Source organism: Phoenix dactylifera, chromosome 5 (assembly GCF_009389715.1).
Source record: "Phoenix dactylifera cultivar Barhee BC4 chromosome 5, palm_55x_up_171113_PBpolish2nd_filt_p, whole genome shotgun sequence".
NCBI lineage: Eukaryota > Viridiplantae > Streptophyta > Magnoliopsida > Arecales > Arecaceae > Phoenix > Phoenix dactylifera.
Window position 1 is genome coordinate 4,823,731 of NC_052396.1, and position 20,390 is coordinate 4,844,120.

A 20,390-nucleotide genomic window follows, 5' to 3' on the forward strand; every position below is an offset into this window, starting at 1 on the left:
AAGCCCGGAAATTATAAGTTCCACACGACTTGCCGCACCCTCTGTAACTCCCCTAACGGCGCTCGTGAGGCGCTGGGTGTCATTCTCAGTCTCACGAGACGAGAGCCATCCATCCGCTCTCTCTTCCCGAGCCCACTACGGAAAAAAAAAACCATAAAAAATATTTCCGTTCGCACCCGCGGAACGAACCCCCGGTACAATCCTCGACCGAGCGAAGGGCGAACGCTAGGGTTTTGCCCGAACCCTAGGTTTGGGTACATGGACCGCGAAGAAGACGAGCCCCCGCCCCGCCCGCTGGGGCCGTCGTCGGAGAGCGAGGAGGCCAGCTTTCCCCACGGGGAGGAGGGCGTGGAGGGGGAAGGAGCGGCGATTGGAGCAACGGAGGTCGACGACTTGCAGCTCCTCGCCTCTCCCTCTTCCCGCCCGTCTACCTTTACCGGAGACGAGGAGGAGGCTGCCGCCTTCGAGCCGGTCGCGCTCGGCGATGCTGCCACGGGAGAGGAGGCCTTGCAGATGGGCGTGGAGATGGTGGACCCCGCCGCCGAGGCCGCGAGCCAGGGCAGCGGGAAGCGGAAGCGCGGACGCCCGCCGAAGGCGCAGGGAGGCGGGAGGGCGCCGCCGGCGAAGAGGAAGGAGGAGGAAGATGTGTGCTTCATATGCTTCGATGGGGGTAATCTTGTGGTCTGTGATCGCCGGTGAGTGGATTTGTCTCTCGGTGCGTCGTTTCTAGGGTTTCGATGGTTTGTTCTCGTCTTCTGGTTCAAATGATGCCTTTTATTCTAGGGGTTGTTCCAAGGTGTATCACCCGGCATGTGTCAACCGGGATGATGCCTTCTTTCGCACGAGGGGACGGTGGAATTGTGGTAAGTTTTACCATAGTGTTCTCACCATTTGTTTGTTCACTACTATACGTGTATACTGCCTCTCTACCATAGAATTGGAATTCGGAATGGGCCATTTCCGTTGGCGATTAGTTAGTTGCACAGTATTGTCGAGATATCGTTCAAGTCCTTGAAACTAGGAACAAAAAAAATGAGGAAATGTTTAATGACTGCATGCTATAAAGAGTCCAGCAGACTGACCTTGTTAAATGGCTATCAGTTTAGCTGCTTTATTTCTCTGATAGTGAAGCCTTTGTTTCACCAAGGGCATTGATCTTGAAAATGTGTCGTCTTGACATAATAGTTTAATCACTTCATTTCTTTTGGAAAGGTTGTGGAGTTAAACACACTGCTTCAGATCCAGATACACTGAAGACAGGTTAATAACATAAAGGGTTCAATAAGGGTTCATATAAGTTGATTTCTGTTATAAATTTAATAGGAGGTAATTTATATAATAGCTGTACAATAAGGGTTCATGAAGTCAAAAAATGAAGAAAAGTCCCTTGAAAAGCTGGTCATCATGAAAATTTATCAGAATAACTGGTGGCAGACAGTTGAGAAGGCAGAAAAAGTGTTTTAGGAGTATTTGTGAAGAAGGCAGTTAGAGGAACATTGTCATTTTAAGATTATAATTACCTAGTTGCTCTTATTTGTGCTCTTGATAGTTCTTATAACTTATGGTTGCCTTTTGCTTTAATACATATGTATATTTAATTTTGTAACATTGCTTTGCAAATTTCTCTTATTCTCTTTTCCTGTGGAATACTGTCCTGGATAGCAAATTTGGATTTAGTATAACAAGACATTGCTTTTATTCTCTTTATGTAGATATTGTCATTTATAAAACCATCAGGACTTTTCTATGGTTCCACTATGTCCTTGATCTTCGTCAACTTCTGGTTGTTTTCACTTTGCATTTCAGGTTGGCATATATGCAGCATATGTGAAAAAGCAGCTCACTACATGTGCTATACCTGTACCTATTCTCTGTGCAAAGGTTGCATTCGAGAAGCAAATTTTTTTTGTGTTAGAGGGAGCAAGGGATTCTGTGAGACTTGCTATAGCACTGTAATGTTGATAGAATCAAATGAGAATGGAAATGAAAATAAGGTGTGCTTTCGATCTGACTCTCACATGATCCATATTATTTTCTTTCCTAAAAGTTTAATAGTTATTCTTCTATTTATTGGGTCCTTTTAAAGAAGAATATATCTGAAATAATACATTAAACTTTCAAATGACAAGTCATGATCGAAGATGTACTCTATAAATTTGAGAGAATAATTGATTACGATTCACTTGATTTCATGCTTTTCCCCCCTTTCTCCTTCTTTAAGTGGAAGTCATTCTTTAATCATTATGTGGTAAAATTTTACCATCTATTTCAAGGCTAACTAGCATAGTGATAATTTCTTCAATATTATGTAGTGTAACCATTTTATGATGGATTTAAATACCAGCCTGTGCTTGTCCATGATAGCTGGTATATACTGTGTTGGCTAGTACCAGCACCCGCACTTGGTTGATAGTGGGCATTAGATGATCTGCTTGGTGTTGAGTTCACATATCTACATGTCAATGCGAGCTGATATCACTTGTTACCGAGCCTTTTTTTTAAGGTTTTTTTTTTTACTATTTCGTTGCCTTGGAGGTGGGTGGAGGTTTGTTGGTCGTGGAAAGCCTATGACAAAGCAGGAAGACGACGGAAAAACAAACCTAATTGACATGGCTATTGCCTCTTTGCTTAATATATTACATGCAAATGAGGAATTACTTCCCAGTTGCTTAAAAATTTAAATTCCATTAAAATAAGGAGGTCTAGTTGCCAACTTAAGAGAAATGATGCAAAATTCTCAGATCTTAAAAAGTCACAAGTCTTGTTATATGATATATTGCCAAGACCTAGTGGTTCAGTAAAAAGCTCATAAATCCTAGTCTCCAGGATTTTTTTCATCTCATATGATGCTAATCAGCAAAAAATGCTTCAACATGCAAGCATGCCTTATTTATCTAGGTCTCCAAAATTTTTAGGCAAAATTTTATCAGTAATTACTGTATATTTTTTCAAGGATTCAAAAAGTCCTGGTCCTTGAAATCTAGAGTTGTCTGTACATGTAGAATTGCAATCATCAGGCATGTTTGCTTTTTATAGTCTTGACTGGTGGAAGTTGTGATGCAGAACCTTTATTTCTTTTTTCTGATACAGTAAGCAAAAAAGATGTCTTATTTGCATGAAACAAAGTAAAAAATTTTAGCAAAATGGTCCAGACTCATGAAGCATTACTGGCATCAGATCTATTGTGATTAAAATTTAGATGCCAATTGGCTTCCACTTTTTATTAATGAAGATGATATTGCTTCCATCAGCTCATTCTCGACACTTTTCTCGAGAAGATGAATTTGAAGAATAACATTCCTGGACAAGAATCATATGTTTTGGAGATTCTTCCCTGTGCGTCAACTCTTCCCAAATCACTAGTTTTAGTGACATGATATGATGTTTTGGTTTTGAACAACGTGATGCAAAGGCATGGGGTGTCCAAAGCTTTTTCTACTTCAGTCATTAATTTAGAAACCAATTGGTCTTTGGATGGAGCCATATTGGGTCATTAATCCAAAATTAACCATAAGTTGCAACCAAATCATCTTATGGTTTATGTGAATTGTGATCTTTGGTCTTGAAGCCTTATTGGAATTTCTAATTGCAAATAGTTGACCATTAAAGTGCTTTCCATATTGATCAGCAAAAGTTGGTTCTTCTTTGTCCAATCTTCTATTTTAGGACTTATACGGTAAACCCTAAATGATAAGTGGTGTAGCACATGAAATAGGGATGGTAGGGTTTAATAGTAAGAAAATAAGGAATTGTGGTACAGCCAGTTGACAGGATTTGAATGGAATTAAAGAAAAAATGATTAGGTTAACCTACTGATAGAATGCTTCATTTGTCAAGAAGTAAATTAGTACATGAAAGCCATGTGAGTGCTTATTCAAGATAACATTACCATGGAATTTGCTGCAGTCTACCACACTGCACTCTGATCTGATTTTGATGTCATCCCAAGTTCAACCTAGTTCAGGTGCCAGCTGTCCTTGGTCTAAAGATAATAATTTACTAATATTTGGGGGATGGACAAGGGTTTGTAGTTGTTGAGGTTGGTGTGGTATTGCAGTGATCGAAGGTAGGATGATGGGAAAAAAATTTGGAGGTGATAAGTGAGCATTTATTGAAGGGCTGCATGTGGTTATAGGTTTGGCCAGCATGGTGAAATGGTGTTTGGTGATGGATTTAGGTTTTGAGAGACTGGGTAAGGGTGAAATGGTGGCTTCACTTTAAGTGGAGAAGAAGTTGGAAGGTAGAGGGAACCTTGTACTCACTCTAAGAAGGGATCAATGATCTCACACCACTGAGAAGTTGAAGGCAACGAGAAAACTCATTCATTCATCTGTAATCAGAACCTACACCACTATTTGGCTTTTATAGCATCTCCCTACCATCTACAGATGGAATGTACGACAAAATAAAAGGAAAAAATAAAAAAGGAATAAAGATAGGCAAAATAAAATTGGTGTGGATTTTTTGCATCTGAACTCTGTCATCACTTTCCATATTTGTCTTTATTGAAAAGCTTTCTGTCTCATACGTGTTAGAATCTTTGGATTAGATATTATCTCATTTTTGCTCAAAGCATAAAGATCTTCCTTGGTTAGATCTCCTTCTGTATTTGGTTGATCATTATCACCTTTGATTAGTGAATTTTTTTATTGTAGATTACCTTCCATAAGTATAGCTAATCTTTTCGTTTCTTCTACATTTTGTTTGCCTTCTAAAAAATATTCTCTAGCCATTGAATGAGATTTAATCTTGATCATTATTATACTGCCCCCTTGGAGAACTAAGATGTTGCCATGTGGCAACTTATTAAATTGCAGAAGGTCCATACTAAGGATTATTTATTACAATAGGGTCCTTGGGGGCTTAAAAGAAAGATCCAAAAGGAAAGCTGAAACAAGTTAAAAAAAGAAGCTAAAAGACTCGAGTGAATATCTAATTGCGATCTCATCAAGCTTTAGTGAGGCTAGAGATGCTTTTGTCATCAACCTTTAGTTACCAGGGTTATAGCTTCTTCTTCCTCCACCTTGTGTAGACATAGAAGGCCTCTACCATTTAAGGATTAAGTGCACTATTGGGTAGATTCGTGTTCGGGTCCTCCTAAACCGGACTCAGACCAATAAGCATTCAGGTCTAAATTTTTTGACTGAAACCCTACCCATCTAAGGATCTGGTCAATCTGGGTATGAATAGAGAGCTTTCATAAGTCTCATTGGGCCTATATGTCTAGCTAGGTATGTTATGACCCATATGCTATCCAACACTCACCATATTTGGATTAGGTGCAGATTGGATTGGTCTGGTCCCAAGCAGGTAGCAATATTTAGTAAATTTAATCTTCATAGTGCCCTTAAAATAATTTACCATTGACATATATACAAGGTATAATTGATGTATTTCATAAGGAATGTGATGAATATAAGTGTCAAACTATACATCATCGAAGGGGAAAAATATTATGTTTGGATCAGGTCCAAATTAGATCCAGATTTGGATTAGAACTGGTTCATAAAATCAATCCCATGCCATAATATATACTATGACGAGGTTGGGCCTGGTTTAGGCTGGAAACACTCTTATAAGATTCAGACTTAGACCCAAATTTTTTATGGGTTGATTTTTTTGGACCCTAACCAATGCCTAAGCCTACGTGTCCGGATTGTCCGGATCGACTCCAGGTCTCAGTTGCAGCCTTGTAATCATTACTTGTGCTTGTTAACATGTTTAAGAGATCGCTCAAACTTGTGTTTTACCATTAGAATCGTACTGCTCTAATACTATTTTGATTGGACCATTGGATCCAAAACTAGGGTAGATCTGATTTTTCCCATCAGATTTTAATGATAAGAAAACCTAAATCATAAGGTCCATCCTTAAGCCCGGTAAAGCCTAGACCTAAGTAGATGGAAATCATCATGCATGGGAAGAAGGGGTAATACTGGTAGTAACCAGAAGTTTTTTAATGCAATTTTTAGTTACACTCTCCCTTGTCTACGCTGGAGTCTATCATGCAAAAGAAGATGGGTTACAAGACTGTGTAATACCATTTTCTCATGATAAAACCAAAAGGCATTTTCAATATAGATTTAAATAGCTACTAGAATAAGTGCCCTCAATTTCTAATCTCACCAACCAGTTGCTGTCGTTACACAACTCCTATAAGGTTGCCAACTAATGAACAACTAGTGGACTCGAGGAATGATTCAAATATTTAGACCACTCATAGAAGCAAATGTGAGTTGCCAGGACTTTTTAAGAGAAACAAATTAGACAGGGTTTGCCTGAAAGAGTCGAACTTGACCGGAGTTTCATGAGTCCGAATTCCTGAGACATTCACTTGGAGGCTTTCTTCTGCAAAACCTTTGGGGTCAGTTTGCACTTTGGTCTGACAAGTGATACTTTTTTTCTGCACATCTACTTGATATAAAATATAAATAAATCACTGCATCTTGGCGTTTCAAGCTTGTATATGTGTCTTGATCAATGTTATACATGTGACTCATATACACAGGTCCAAATGCTTGCAACTTCGGAATAAGATCCTTTTTTTAAGAGGTGATTGATGTATTTTGGGGGTCTCATCTTATCTTCTTAAAGCAATACCTCACATAGGCCTAAGTGCCTAACCAAGTGGTGTATGTATATTGTATATTACAAACAGAAATTGCTGGATACAGACTGCAGCTCCAGTATATTAAGAAAGTGTGATGCTCGAAAATCAATATCTTTAGTCTAGATATCTTGTAGAGTGCAGAATCTATGTTGTTGGTTATCAACAGAAAAGAGAAGTATTATAATCAATGCTTTGTTATTTATGTGCTTTATGTGCTTATAACATCATGAATTGCCCCATTTTTTACTTGTTTGCTCTTAAATTAGTATGAATTAATTTATAAGTCTAGCTTGTATTCTAGTAGCCCTATAGTTTATTTTTCTCATGTCTTGCTCCTCTGTATCTGCTACAGGCTGCTGTTGATTTTAATGACAGGAATAGCTGGGAATATTTGTTCAAGAAATATTGGTTAGATCAGAAAAGAAAATTAGTGTTAACATTAGAAGAGCTGAAAAATGCTAAACATCCATGGAAAGGATCTGTTGTTTCTGCATACAGGGAGGAATCTTCTGATGAATTATATAATGCTGACGATGACCAAGAATATAGCTCTGAGAGCTCGTCAGGACATCGTGATGGAAGCACTTCTTCAAGAAGAAAAGTGAGAAGACGTTCTCGGAATACTGTTGATGATGAAACCTCAGCCAAAGAAGTAGATAGTGAAAGGAGATCCATGCCTGAAGATGCTGAGTGGGCTTCACAAGAGCTTTTAGAGTTTGTAGCACACATGAAAAATGGTGATAAATCTGTTCAATCGCAGTTTGATGTTCAGGCTCTTTTGCTTGAGTATATAAAACGAAATAACCTTCGCGATCCTCGTAAAAAAAGTCAAATTGTTTGTGATCCACGGCTTCAGAACTTATTTGGGAAACCACGTGTGGGGCATTTTGAAATGTTAAAGCTTTTAGAGTCACATTTTCTTATAAGAGAGGCATCACAGGTAGGTGCAGATGACGATGAAGCAGTAGTTATGGATCCTGATACTGGTCAAGTGGATGCTGAAGTATACAGTGATACAACAACAAAAATGAGTTTAGATAAGAAAAGGAAATCCCGTAAAAAGATTGAGGAGAGAGAACCACAGACCAATCTTGATGATTATGCAGCAATAGATGTTCATAACATCAATCTAATTTACCTCCGCCGCAACTTGATGGAAGATTTGATTGATGATATTGACACGTTCAATGAGAAAGTTGTTGGATCCTTTGTAAGGATAAAGATTCCTGGTACAGGTCAGCGGCAAGACATGTATCGCCTCGTGCAAGTGGTTGGTAAGTTCTTTTTCCCGCTAATAGGAATGTTTGCCGAATGAGGATTCATAAAGCTGAACCAAATAATTGGGACAATGCTTGATGTTTATGGTTATGTATTCTTTTATTCATGCAAATTGAGCTCAGAATGCTTAATGATGACAATCATTAATCTTTTCTATACAGGGACACAAATGTTTGCAGAAAAATACAAAATTGGTAAGACAGCAACAGATATTGCACTGCAGATATTAAATTTGGACAAGACAGAGGTTGTAACTATTGATGTCATCTCAAATCAGGAGTTCACTGAGGTTGGTAATTGATGCCCCTCTGTAGTTTCTGCTTTCTGTTTGACCTTGTCCAGCAGCACAACCAAGAAAATGAATATAGGTTTAAGCCTTTCTGTGTATTCCATGGTGTTAATGTTTAGGTGTTGAAGTAGTCTCATTGTCTTGCTAACATGCACCTCATACTCGGACATCTGTTTTGCATTGGAATGGAATGCAACGTAGGAGTTCAGAAGTCAGCAATATAATGTCTATTGTACGATTCAGCTACAAGATGTAGTATGGATGCCAATACTTTTGATTCATTGAGGTTCCTTTAGCATCTGTTATTGCAATTAAGTGATTAATTATCATACTAACTGTTGATTATTTTTTTTCCTTTTTTAGCTTTATACTGTTTCCATAATGATTATTGTGCCTTGATGCACCATTTTCAACGGTGTCATTTTTATTTTTTACTATTGCATATGCTCAGTAAAATCACAACTTTATGTGAGGGAATAATATTGGAGATGTTACACATGCATCCTTGGAGAGTGTGATTCTCATAACTTATGTTGCATAAGATGCAAAATTTGAATAGTGGCTGTTATGTTTGCTGCAATTGGGTTTTTAGATTATCTTGAGCGTAGTTTTAAAACTATTTTGGGGACAACCGGTTATTATTGGTGGTTGAAACTTAAATTGTTCGAGATAATTTACTACCATCTCTGTCATGGTCAAAGCAATAAATATGATCATTCAAGAAAGAAAACTATTAGACCGCGCTGTGGATCTGCTGAAGTGGTAGGATTTTGGGTCACATCTTGATGTAATAGACCTTGATGAAGCATCTACAGTTGTAGATTAATGAGAGAATGAAGGTATGATAGTAAATGAAAGTGGCTTGCCAAACCTGGCAAAGGTAGTCCTTGTGTTTGATATGGACTAAGAAGGCCTTCTTTTAAATAATGGATCTGGACCACAGATCCTATGATTCATTATGTGCTATACATCAATGGAAAAGCTCTATCTCATATATATGTTGTGGAAGTCTTATTTTAGAAGATAGGGTGAAGTTGATGGGGAAATTCTTCATGGTAGTCTTCACTTTGACATGTTTTATTGAGAACTTGTGTTTAAGGTATAAATGTAATCTTTCACTCTGTCCTGTTTATAAAGAAACTGCCTTGAAAACCTTCGTTAAATTTTATTTGGAGCTAAAAAACTTATAAGAAAAAGTGTGAAAAGTTGATATATTACCGTGTTGACCTCATTATTTGCTGATATGAAGTATCGAGGAGATTCATGAAGTGCTCTAGTGTCTGGACTCGGCAGAAAACCAAAATTTTTGAAGTGTCCAGCTAACATGGGAGTAAATAATCTGCGTGACCAAAATATCTTGTTAAGTAGCTTATAAAATGCTGCAACAAAAGAGCTGTATGATGGGATCTGGATCCTTGTTCAAGTATAATTCAGCCTGTGGAAGAAAATTTGATATCAAATTTAATACTATTACGGTGTTAAACTCTCTAGCTACTTATTTGATTGAAGTTAGTGCATAATTGTCACACATTGATATGTATAATGTCTACGACCACTTGAATGACACTGAGCCACGCTTCAAATTTTAATAAGTTAGTTGTGAGAAGTGCAAATGGGTCACCTGCCACTTGGAATATGGAAGATGATGCATAAGAAGCTTCCTGCAGGTCCCACTTGCCAATGCATCAGCGTCGAAATGAACAAGTACAAACACTGCTTATTATTTTCATCATAAATAGCGTTTGTTTTTTTTCATGTCTGGACAAATTATTTAAATGCCAAGCAATATTGCATTGTGTCACATGGTTCCCAACACCAATAAAAGTTGGTCTGTTGCCATGTATTTGTGTTGATATATGTTGTTCTGTATTGACCCAATTGTGGAGTCCGCAAAGTTATAATGACAGATTCGTGTGGGTTGAGTGACTTGAGTCTCTGTTGCACTATTTATAGATAAACTAGATCCACCTTAAGTTGATTTCTTTAAGATGGGTCAGTAGTTGTTTTTCCTCACCTAAACCTGCCATGTGCCATCAATTTTTTAAACTTGATATCTTGTTTTGTTTATTTAGCCCAACGTAATGCTTCTTCAGTTAAGTGTGTGGATAGGATTCATTTGAAATAATGATATACATGTTTAAGAGTTGCTTACCACCAAATAAGAAAAAATGAAGTGTCTATCTGGCTCCTAAGAGAATAACGTTTGATCAGATCCATATTATAGGCCATGAAAGTGGAAACTCAGAAACATTCATCCATTGCATATACATTCAGGGGATGTGATGTCTGGTGTGGCGAACCATCATCACTACTGCAGGAGAGAACTAAAATGAGGCTCGCTGTGGAAGTCAAAATTTATCGATGAAAGACATTTTCTAATACCATTGATGAAGTTGCATAATGATCCTACTTCACATTAGAAAAGCTTCAGCCAAGGACTAAGGCATCATATTAAGTGCTTGTGTTTGTTAATACTCTTAAGGTTGAACCAGAACAGGCAGTGGTGTACTGTCACTTACCGTCCAAAATATTAGCAGACATTAGTGACTTATACAATATAGACATGCTTAGATACTCAGGGGAACTCATTTTTATCTAGGAAGCAGACATGCTTTAAACCTAAAACATGGATGTTAGACCTTCTAGAGAAATTTAGCAATTGAGTTATTTTGAAAATTGTAACTCTTTTTTTGGCATAGATATGCAATAACCTATATGCAGGGTATATATGCAAATGCCCCTATTTCTTATTCTTTCTTGCACCTTTTTACTTTTGTTAACTGTATTTTATGTAGATGGATAAATATGAGGTTATCTTTTTATATAAAAATAATATTACAGTTTTATCTTTTTGTCTCTTGTACTTGTTTAAAACTAAATACACGTTTATGTTTTACGCTTATACTGGAAATGGCTATTTTTGTCTACTTTGCTCGAAGAATAGGAGTCGGAAAGCAAGCATAATGCATAGGTAAACAATATATGTAACTGTGTATGCATAAATATACCACCAAGTTTCGGAAACTTGGTTTCAGTTTTGGTTTTGCTTTCAGTGGGGCATTTTTGTTCCAATTATGGAATACTTAACTCTAAATATAGGATTTGGAGATTGATTAAGTTATAGATTATGATTTATATGTTGGTATTTGGAGCTTGATGTAATGGTGATCATTATATCGGGTTAAAATTTTTTGTGCAATTTTATACTTGTTTATTTTACCTTTTTTAAATATTTATGCAGTTAGGTATTAGATAGTTTTTATTCCTTTGGCTTTTAGTATGATTTAAAGTTTTGTAACTTTAAACTTTCAGTCTAAAATGCTAAATCCCTATCATACATCCAGTGATTCCAAACAATACAAATCATTCTAAATTTTTGTGATATATGTTTTCTCAGATGATTTTATTTTTCCTAATTTTTATTCAATTTTTCTGATTTCTTTTACACCAAAACTCTGAAACTAGGACCAAAATTCCTGAAATCAAAACTTGGAGGGCCCAACCAGAACCAAGTTTTTCAAACTTTGCTTCCAAGATTTTTGAATGGTGCTAATTGCTTTGAGCATCCTGTGATTTGCATCTGGGAATGCTGGTAAGAAGTCCGGCTTCCCCTTGTGTTGGAAAGTCCTTCCTTTTCTCTGTCTTGTGTAAAAGAATATATTGCATTTGATATCATCTGCTTGAGTTATCTGAGTTTCTTTTTGTTTGTCTTGACTGATCAATGTTTTTTCAAGGAGGAATGCAAACGCTTAAGGCAGAGCGTAAAATGTGGTTTGATTAGTCGGTTAACAGTGGTAATACTACGTGAAACTTCAAACTCTGTTGCTCACCCTGATCTTGCTCGTCATTGCCCTATCTGACAATGGCTTTCATTTGAATGTCTTTAGGGAGATGTTCAGAAGAAAGCTAGGGTTCTTCAAGCTGTGAAAGTTGATGCTGTGAGTCCATTACCAGTACATTATATTTACTTTTAGCAAGAATTTTACTGACATTTCCTATCATTTAAAGGTTTTAGTTATATGTTCCTTTCCTAATGATAAATCTGGCTTTATGAATTTGCATTTCTTATGTTTCTTTTCTCAGTGGTTGGAAAGTGAGAAGTTACGGCTTAGTCACCTTCGTGATCGTGCCAGTGAAACAGGTCGCAGAAAGGAATATCCTTTCAATATAAAAATATTATTGGTTTTACTTTTAGTAGAAAATTTGATACTTGCTTATTGCACTGGCACTGTAGAATGTTCTTTTGCTAGGTTAGCATTTTTTTTAAATTTATTCTCCAGTTAGAGATGAGGTCTTCGGCTCAATTAGTATATCTTATTTTTTCATTGCTTGAATGATTTCTTTTCCATTATCTCTATCTGTTCCCTGTTGAAGACTTACTACATATATTGTGGATTAGAATTCTTGTAGCACTTTTCCTAATTTCCCTCAAAACTTTAATTGCATCAGATTCAAAAAGAGAATCAATCTGATATTCTTGCGGAATGCCTTTGTATCAAAGTAACTTTTGTTTATCAAAGCAACACAGTCTTGTCTAAAGCTTCACCTTAGCTCTTTATACTGGGGGGAACCTTTGATGTTTTCAACTTAATGCATGGCAATGCATTAGGGCCTAAAGCTATATCATCACTCAGTAGTACTCTCCCTGTCAAGTTGCATACCCCATTGAATGCATATGTTTTTCTTGCTTTTGGTAGGTTATGCTACTGCTCTGATAAGGCCTTTCCACAGAGTCAAATTACTCTGGCATGATTCTCAATTTCAAAATAGCCATGGACATTGTGCTTGCCTTGAATCATGTTTAAGGCCTATGATTTCCTTTGATGTTGTCAACACCTTAGCTTTGCTTTCTTTAATTTCTCTAACATTGTGTGATCATTCTTGATGCTTCTAGAGTTGTATAGGATACCATTTAAAGGTGTTGATTGGATAGGCTCAGCCTATTTAAGGAAAACTTGTTAGAAAGACTACCTTGTATTAATATGGGGAAATTGTGAGCTAAATTAGCATTTCCGTTCCATGTTTCCTTGCTAATGTAAACTTGCTCAGGCATGCCCTTGATTGATTGTGCCATGCTATCTCTGATTCCTATCCTAAGCAAGTCCGAGAGACTAACTCCTTTGGCCTCTACCGTACAAAATTATTTTTCTCACTCAAATGTACTAACTCTTTATTGGTTACTTAGTTGATGTCCCCCTCAAGGGACATTAGATTATAGGGATATTACTGCAGTCTTGATAACCTCGAGCCCATCTAGGTTCATCAGAACGTCCATTTTCATCTTATTCTACTTGCACTTCCATTAGCTCTGAGCACCAAAGTTTTGCATCTGGTAGCAATGTTATAAAGAGTGGGTTCAAAGTCCTACTAAAATGGACTTACTAACCTGCAATCGTTTCCCTTACAAAGTGACATGCCTTCTCACTAACCAGTTATGAATGCCATTATCATCCATAAAATTTTCATAACATATGTAGGCTAAACCTTGTCCCTTTGTTCTCTCAAAGTCTTGAAGCTTCTCAATGCTTGCCAAATATGAGAAGATACCCTTAACTTTCTCAGTATTTACAATTATGATTATGCCTATGGTTAGGCAGTTTATTAAGGGGCTGTTTTGTTTGCCTGTACAAATATAGGCTGCAATTGGGATTACAGTTGCAAAAGCTGTTTCTGTGTGGTTGTCTGTAATCAAAAATTGTAAATGTAATTACGACTTTTTCTTGTTTGATGCTAACAAGAGACTTTCCTCGTATATAGATATTAAAATGAGCTGGGATCTTCCTCAAATGAGCTAGATGTTGTTATCCACGCTGCTGCTCCTGCAAATAATCTAGTAGGTTACCCCTTTGAAAACTATGAATTGTATATTTTCTATTATAGTGTAGAAATTATCATATTATTTTTATAATTATGATACAAAGAGTAATATTATTAAATTATCATCGGATTGTTATAATCACTACAAATAATTTATTATTATAATATTTAGATATATTATTATTATTATAGAAATATATAATATATTAATTATTATTATTTATAATAACTAATAAATATTATATAATATTTATTATTTTATAATTTTGATTATTATTCTAATAATATAGATTAAGTAAAATTATTGGGATATAACAATAATTAAATAATTATATTACGATCGTAATAATAATTATATTTTTAATTAATTATAATATTATAATTGTCTTTAATGATATAAGATTATAAAATTTATTTGATATTGTAATAATTATGAATATTATTATAATAATAAATTTGTACTTGATAATATTTATTTAACTAATTAATATGTTTTTAATATATTAATATTATTTAATATTAACTTTCGATGATTGGTGAGCAGTGAGAGGATTCTCCAAAAAGTTGCTTCTAATTACAACTTAAGTTATAATTGGACTTGGCAGTCAATTTCGCCTATAGTTTCAATTGCAAGATTTGGGTTTGCAATTCAAATGCAACTTGCAGTTGCAATTGTAGGCATCCAAACAGTTGCTTTAGATGGCTGCAACTTAATTCAAGCATTTGCAGTTATAGCCAGCCCAATTGAAGGGGCTAATTGACCTTTATCATACCACGATTTCAAGCACCTGTGGCACATTTACTGAGTGATGTATTTCACGATCAAGCCTTGTACCTCAACTTTTTGGACCTTTTCCGAGTGAGAAAGCTCTTGTTTTCAGGCCTTATTTGGTTGCTTGCATTTCTAGATGCGGTTGGAAGGCAAAATGCTGCATTTGTATTTGCAAGTGTTTGTTTGGCTTGCTTGCTTATAAAAAACTGCAATTTTAATTCACGTGTTTGGTTGTTTAATGTGGAGAATGTGTGATCACCACCATACAAATAACATGGTGAGATCACCACCACTAATATTATTATATCATATCATCATATTATATAATTATTTTTATATTATCATTATAATTATAATATTATTATATATATATATTATATAACATCATACTATGTGGTACATTATATTTTATGATATTATAATGTAATATGTTATAATATATAATCTATATATATCATATTATATAATTATTTTTATATTATCATTATAATTATATTATTAATATATATTATATATAACATTATACTATGTAGTACATTATATTTTATGATATTATAATATAATATGTTATAATATATAATCTATATAATATAATATAACATAACATAATACAATATAATAATGCAATAAAATAATGGTAAGATATGATATGATATAATTTAATATATTATAGTATGATATTACAATATAACATAATACTATAACATAATTTATTATATACTATAATTAATGTTATAATATAATATCAATTATATAATTATTATATTATTTTTTGATAATGAATTAATATTGATATTTTATTATATTATAATTATATATCATTCTATTACAATATGATATTATAATTATTATTATTATTTTATCATGGAAAAATTATTATAATAAGAATTGTGATAATATCATAATATTTTTTTAAAATTATGGTCATAGCAATACTATTAGCATATGATCATTGGAGAGAGCGAGGTGATGGTAGCTTGTTAAGTCTGCATCTAGAGTCTTCATCTGAGGATGCAGCCATTTTTGGTTGTATCTGTTGATGCAACAAAAGGGCCTTAGAATGCAGGTCAGTTGCATGCATCTCGCTCAGTGTTGCAGGCAACCAAACACTTGCATTTTTCTGCCTGAAACTAGGACGCACATCTAGGCCGAGATGCAGGCAACCAAATAACCCTATTAGAGAAAAAAACTGCATTTCAAATTTTTTGAGCAGTTTGTATGTTGATGTTGAGGCCTCTATTTAAGGTAAGGAAAATTCACCACATTATAGTGTAATATTGCCCATTAGGGACATGATTGTTTCTTATGTCTTCACCTCCTCGCTAACAAGTATTTCCAACTCCTTGGAATCTTAGGATTCATTTTACCAAGTTATATCTCAAAGTCAGATGTTGAGCCCTCTATTAGTTTTTATATCTATTGCAACAAAAAGTTGTGCAAGTGTTACCAAGAATCTTTGTAGGAGTGCCGCATGTCCAACACAACATCCACTAAAAGAACTAAACGTTGAACCCTCATGTACAACATTACATAATCATACATTTAGCTATAGCAGGAAGTTGATTAACCCTTTGATTTGTTTATTATTTAGCATTATATTCAATTAGAGAAAAGCAGTGGCAACTAACCAACTATTGCTAGTAGTATCGATGCTTTGGATTAAACTTAGAGTGTTTCAGAAGTATGAATACTTGCACTGAAGTGTCCTAAACCGTCTCCATGTTGTTTGTGCAAAGCACTCCAATTATGGAGAAGTGCTACTGTACTGTTTTAAGTGTCCAAAATAGTCTCCATGCTAAAACCACAGAACAAAGTTCGCTGATAACTATAACCGTGACAATTTTTACCTATACTTCCTTTAATGCATGAAAAGCTTAAAAAAATTGAAAATTTACATTTTGGATCTCTCATTGAAGCATTTCTACATGAAGCTGATTCTTCTCGCTGGCTTCTTGGTGGGCTTTTGTCAATCTTTGAAATTTGTTACATGATAAATGTTATGTTAGCCTTTCCTATCCTATAATGCTCCCTCATATTGCTGTTCGATCACTTATGATTTACTACCTATTTTACTTTGATGGAAGTATATGTGATTTAATATTTGGTTTCCATAAGATTGGTTAGCTGCATCTCATTTATCAAGAAATTGTTCTAAAAACAACATATAAAAGCAATTATTTAGTAATCCTTGACCGTTTTTCACGCTTAGAGAATGTGTAGAGAAGTTGCAGCTTCTGAGTACCCCTGAGGAACGTATGCGTAGACTAAATGAAGTTCCTGAAATACATGCTGACCCACATATGGATCCAGATTATGAGTCTGCTGAGGAAGAAGAAGTGGATGATAAAAGAGGTACTTTGCCTCGTAGGTGCAGTGCATTCTAGTTGCAGATTTGCAGTTATTTCTTATATTTTAAATTATGGTACTTTGCTTTGTATGCATGCAGATAAGTACAGTCGGTCAAGGGAATCTTTATCTCGTAGGAAGGGAAGGGATTTTTCTTCTCTTGGAAGAGGGTCAGGATCAAATTTCAATTGGAATGGTGCATCAAAAAGTTCAAGCGGTAGCCGGGTTCTGAGCAGAGGATCATTGACAGAAGATGCACAAGATAAATCGGAAGCATTCAGTGGTGGTGGGAATAGTGAAAATGAATTATCGTGGAATCAAGGTAAGGATGCGCAGTGGACAAGCAGCTGGGGAGCACCAAATACCCATGCAAGCACAACTGGTCAGGAGGCTGGGATTTGGGATAATAACCAACTTGTTCCAAAACCTGGAAATACATATGGTATTGCAGCTGAAACAACATCAGCATCTGTACCTTCTAGAGTTTCAGTACCCTTAAACATCAATGAGAATGATAAGGTCTGGCACTATCAAGATCCAGCTGGAACTGTCCAGGGGCCATTTTCCATGTTACAGTTGCGCAAGTGGAATAAATTCTTCCCACCTGATTTGAGGATATGGCTAACAACTGAGAGGCAAGAAAACTATATATTATTGACTGATGCAATGAAATCACAGAATGTCTTACCCCAGCAGGAGCCTCAGCATAACAGCTATCCTCAGCCTACGAATTTTGCAGGTGCAGTGGATGATAGAGATAATAGATATGGAGGAGGCTGGAAAGGGACTCATGATTCCATGTTGATAGGCATGCAGAATGGAAGCAACTGGAGTGCGAGCCAGATTGGTGCTACTCTCTCAACTGCTGTTAATATCCTGGCAAGTGCTGGTAGATGGGCTCCACAGCCAGCTAACTTGTCTGTGCCAAAAATGGAGGTGGTCAAGGGCGATAATGCTTGGTATGGCCAACCCCATGGTCAGAGCAGCCCCAGACCTACAGCCCCATTTGGGAATCCATACCGACAACCATCTTATCAAGGTGGAGGGGGTCAAGGAAATGCTGGTAGATGGAACAAAGGTCAGGATCATGGAAGTGCATGGAATTCAGACAGGCCTAGGGGGTCGAGGACAATTGGTCAGGGTTATGAAAGCCAACATTCTAATTGGAGCTATTTAAACCAGCAATCTCAACAAACTTTTGTAGAACCCTGGAAAGCCCGACCAGTAAATGATTCTAATCTACCTGCTCCCACCCCACAGCCAATTATGAGAGACCGGACCAGTGTTCAAGGTTCTTTACATACATCTGCATCAACAGCTGCTTCTGTTCAACCTATAAACTCTGGCTGGGGCACTACACCAAGTGCTGGATTCGGTGGGGCACATCACTTATCCACAGCAAATCCTGATGGTGTTTGGGATGTGCCTAAGCAATCTGAGGATCAGGGTTCATGGTCTGTTGCATCTGCTTCTGTGCCGAGCATGAGTAGAATGGCTGATGTGGGTACTGCCCAGTTTCCTGAGAGGGTAGATCATTTGGGTGATCCTCAGCTATGCAGTCAGCAGAAACCTTCTGAATCTAATGCACCAAATATTTTGGTGAACCAATCAGGTCTTTTCCCCCAGAAGGAAGAAACTATTTCTTCAAATAATGCCGCTGTTCCTAGTGTCTCTGGCATGGACAAGAACCAGAGCTTTCAAAGTGATTATCCTAGTCCAACTCCAAGATGTGATAGGCAGGAGTTTTCTGTATCTAATGATCCTGATCCTGCCAAGAAGTGGCCTGAAGCACATGATAACTCAGCTTCTAAAAGTCAGGGGGCTGATCCTGCCCCTGCTTCTCTTGCATTCGAACCATCAGATCCACGATCTCAACTTTCGGCTGAGGTAGATAACATGCAACTGCGGTCAAGGGATTCAGATGAAGATGTGGCGGATAAAGGTATTAAACAGAACGAGCAGCCTTTCCCAGAAAAACAGAACAAGCAGCCTCCTCTAGCAGGGATAGAACAGAAGCTAGTTGATCCTGCCCCAAGTATTAAACTGACAGCTGAATGTGATGTGCTGGAGCTTGCTTCAGATCAAGGATCAGAAGCTTCATCAGCTCCCAAGCCAGTGTCTGAATTGCATGGATGGGCACCTTCTCCAGCTCAGAAGCTGGAACCAAATGGTTCAGGTACAGTTCCTGCACCCCCATGGAGAGACCTGAGATTCTCAGGTACTGAGCCTATAAAATATTCTAATCGGGAAGGCCCACAAGATATGACGGGCAGTGAGTGGTCGTTGCCATCTCCAACCCCAGCTTCCAGGTTTTCTGGCTGGGATATTGGTGCTGATTCTACATCAGGTAATATCCAAAACAATCAATTGGTCTTGTTTGATGGTTTTAATATGCTGATATATTTGCCTATGGAAATGCAAATGCTACCACAGGTTGTGGAACACTGGGACAGGTTAGTTCCAATGCAAACACTGATCAGGGAACACCCGCACAAGGAAATACAAATGCAAACTTAGGTTGGGAAGCGTCAGCTATGGGAAACCTAAAGAGTCCTGGTATGGGAGCACCTATCCAGGGAAACTCAAATCCAAATACTGTTTGGGGAGCACCTATCCAGGGAAACTCAAATCCAAATACTGTTTGGGTAGCACCTGCCCAGGGAAACCCTAACCAATATTCTGGTTGGGGGGCGCCATCAACAGGAAATGCAAATCAGAATCTTGGCTGGGGCGCGCAGACACAGCAGGGTAATACAGATGCCAGTGCTGGTTGGGGAACGGGGAGCAGTAGGAGCTGGAATTTGCCAGCTGGAGATCCTGATAGCTTGGGGGCTCAACGGAAGCACCATGGAGATAAGTACCCAAGGGGCAGGGAATCAGGGCATGGCGGTGGGAGAATCTCATGGGATGGGAGCGGGGAGGCATCACGACCAACTCCGAGAGGACAAGGGCAGAGAGGAGTGTGTAAGTTCCATGAGAGCGGCCACTGCAAGAAGGGTGCATCCTGTAATTATCTGCATCCATGATGGGAGCTGTTGAAAGATTTTTCTTTTTTTCTTTCCTGTTTCTTGTACGGCATGATCACCTTGATAGCTCATGTGAGATCTGAAAGAGCGTGTGGAAATTTGCTTTATCATGCCATGTAGAAATTTGCGCAGGTGGAAGTGCGGATACAATTTTCTTTCTAGCTCTTTGCATTCTTTCCTGTGTATGATATGCCACGAGCAGTGAAAGAAGACATGCAGCTCCTTCCTTGCGAAGATGGACTGGAAGAAGAT

General features: G+C 37.2%; 1 protein-coding gene across 1 annotated transcript; it reads left to right on the forward strand.

Moving 5' to 3' along the window:
* Positions 1-121: 121 nt before the first annotated feature.
* Positions 122-20,302, forward strand: LOC103712193 (zinc finger CCCH domain-containing protein 19-like). The gene is made up of 11 exons (XM_008798651.4): positions 122-695; positions 784-863; positions 1,807-1,994; positions 6,963-7,884; positions 8,050-8,177; positions 11,912-11,971; positions 12,065-12,115; positions 12,261-12,331; positions 16,970-17,118; positions 17,213-19,459; positions 19,546-20,302. Exons 1-11 carry the CDS (start codon positions 259-261, stop codon positions 20,136-20,138), a joined length of 4,926 nt encoding a protein of 1,641 aa, XP_008796873.2. The 5' UTR covers positions 122-258; the 3' UTR covers positions 20,139-20,302.
* Positions 20,303-20,390: the final 88 nt, after the last annotated feature.

Excerpts from the sequence above, each read along its gene's own strand:
- LOC103712193 (XM_008798651.4), top strand. The coding sequence starts at position 259 with ATGGACCGCGAAGAAGACGAGCCCCCGCCCCGCCCGCTGGGGCCGTCG. Across the intron at positions 864-1,806 it reads GAGGGGACGGTGGAATTGTG|GTTGGCATATATGCAGCATA; the intron begins GTAAGTTTTACC and ends TTTGCATTTCAG. Across the intron at positions 12,332-16,969 it reads GAAACAGGTCGCAGAAAGGA|GCTTAGAGAATGTGTAGAGA; the intron begins ATATCCTTTCAA and ends ACCGTTTTTCAC.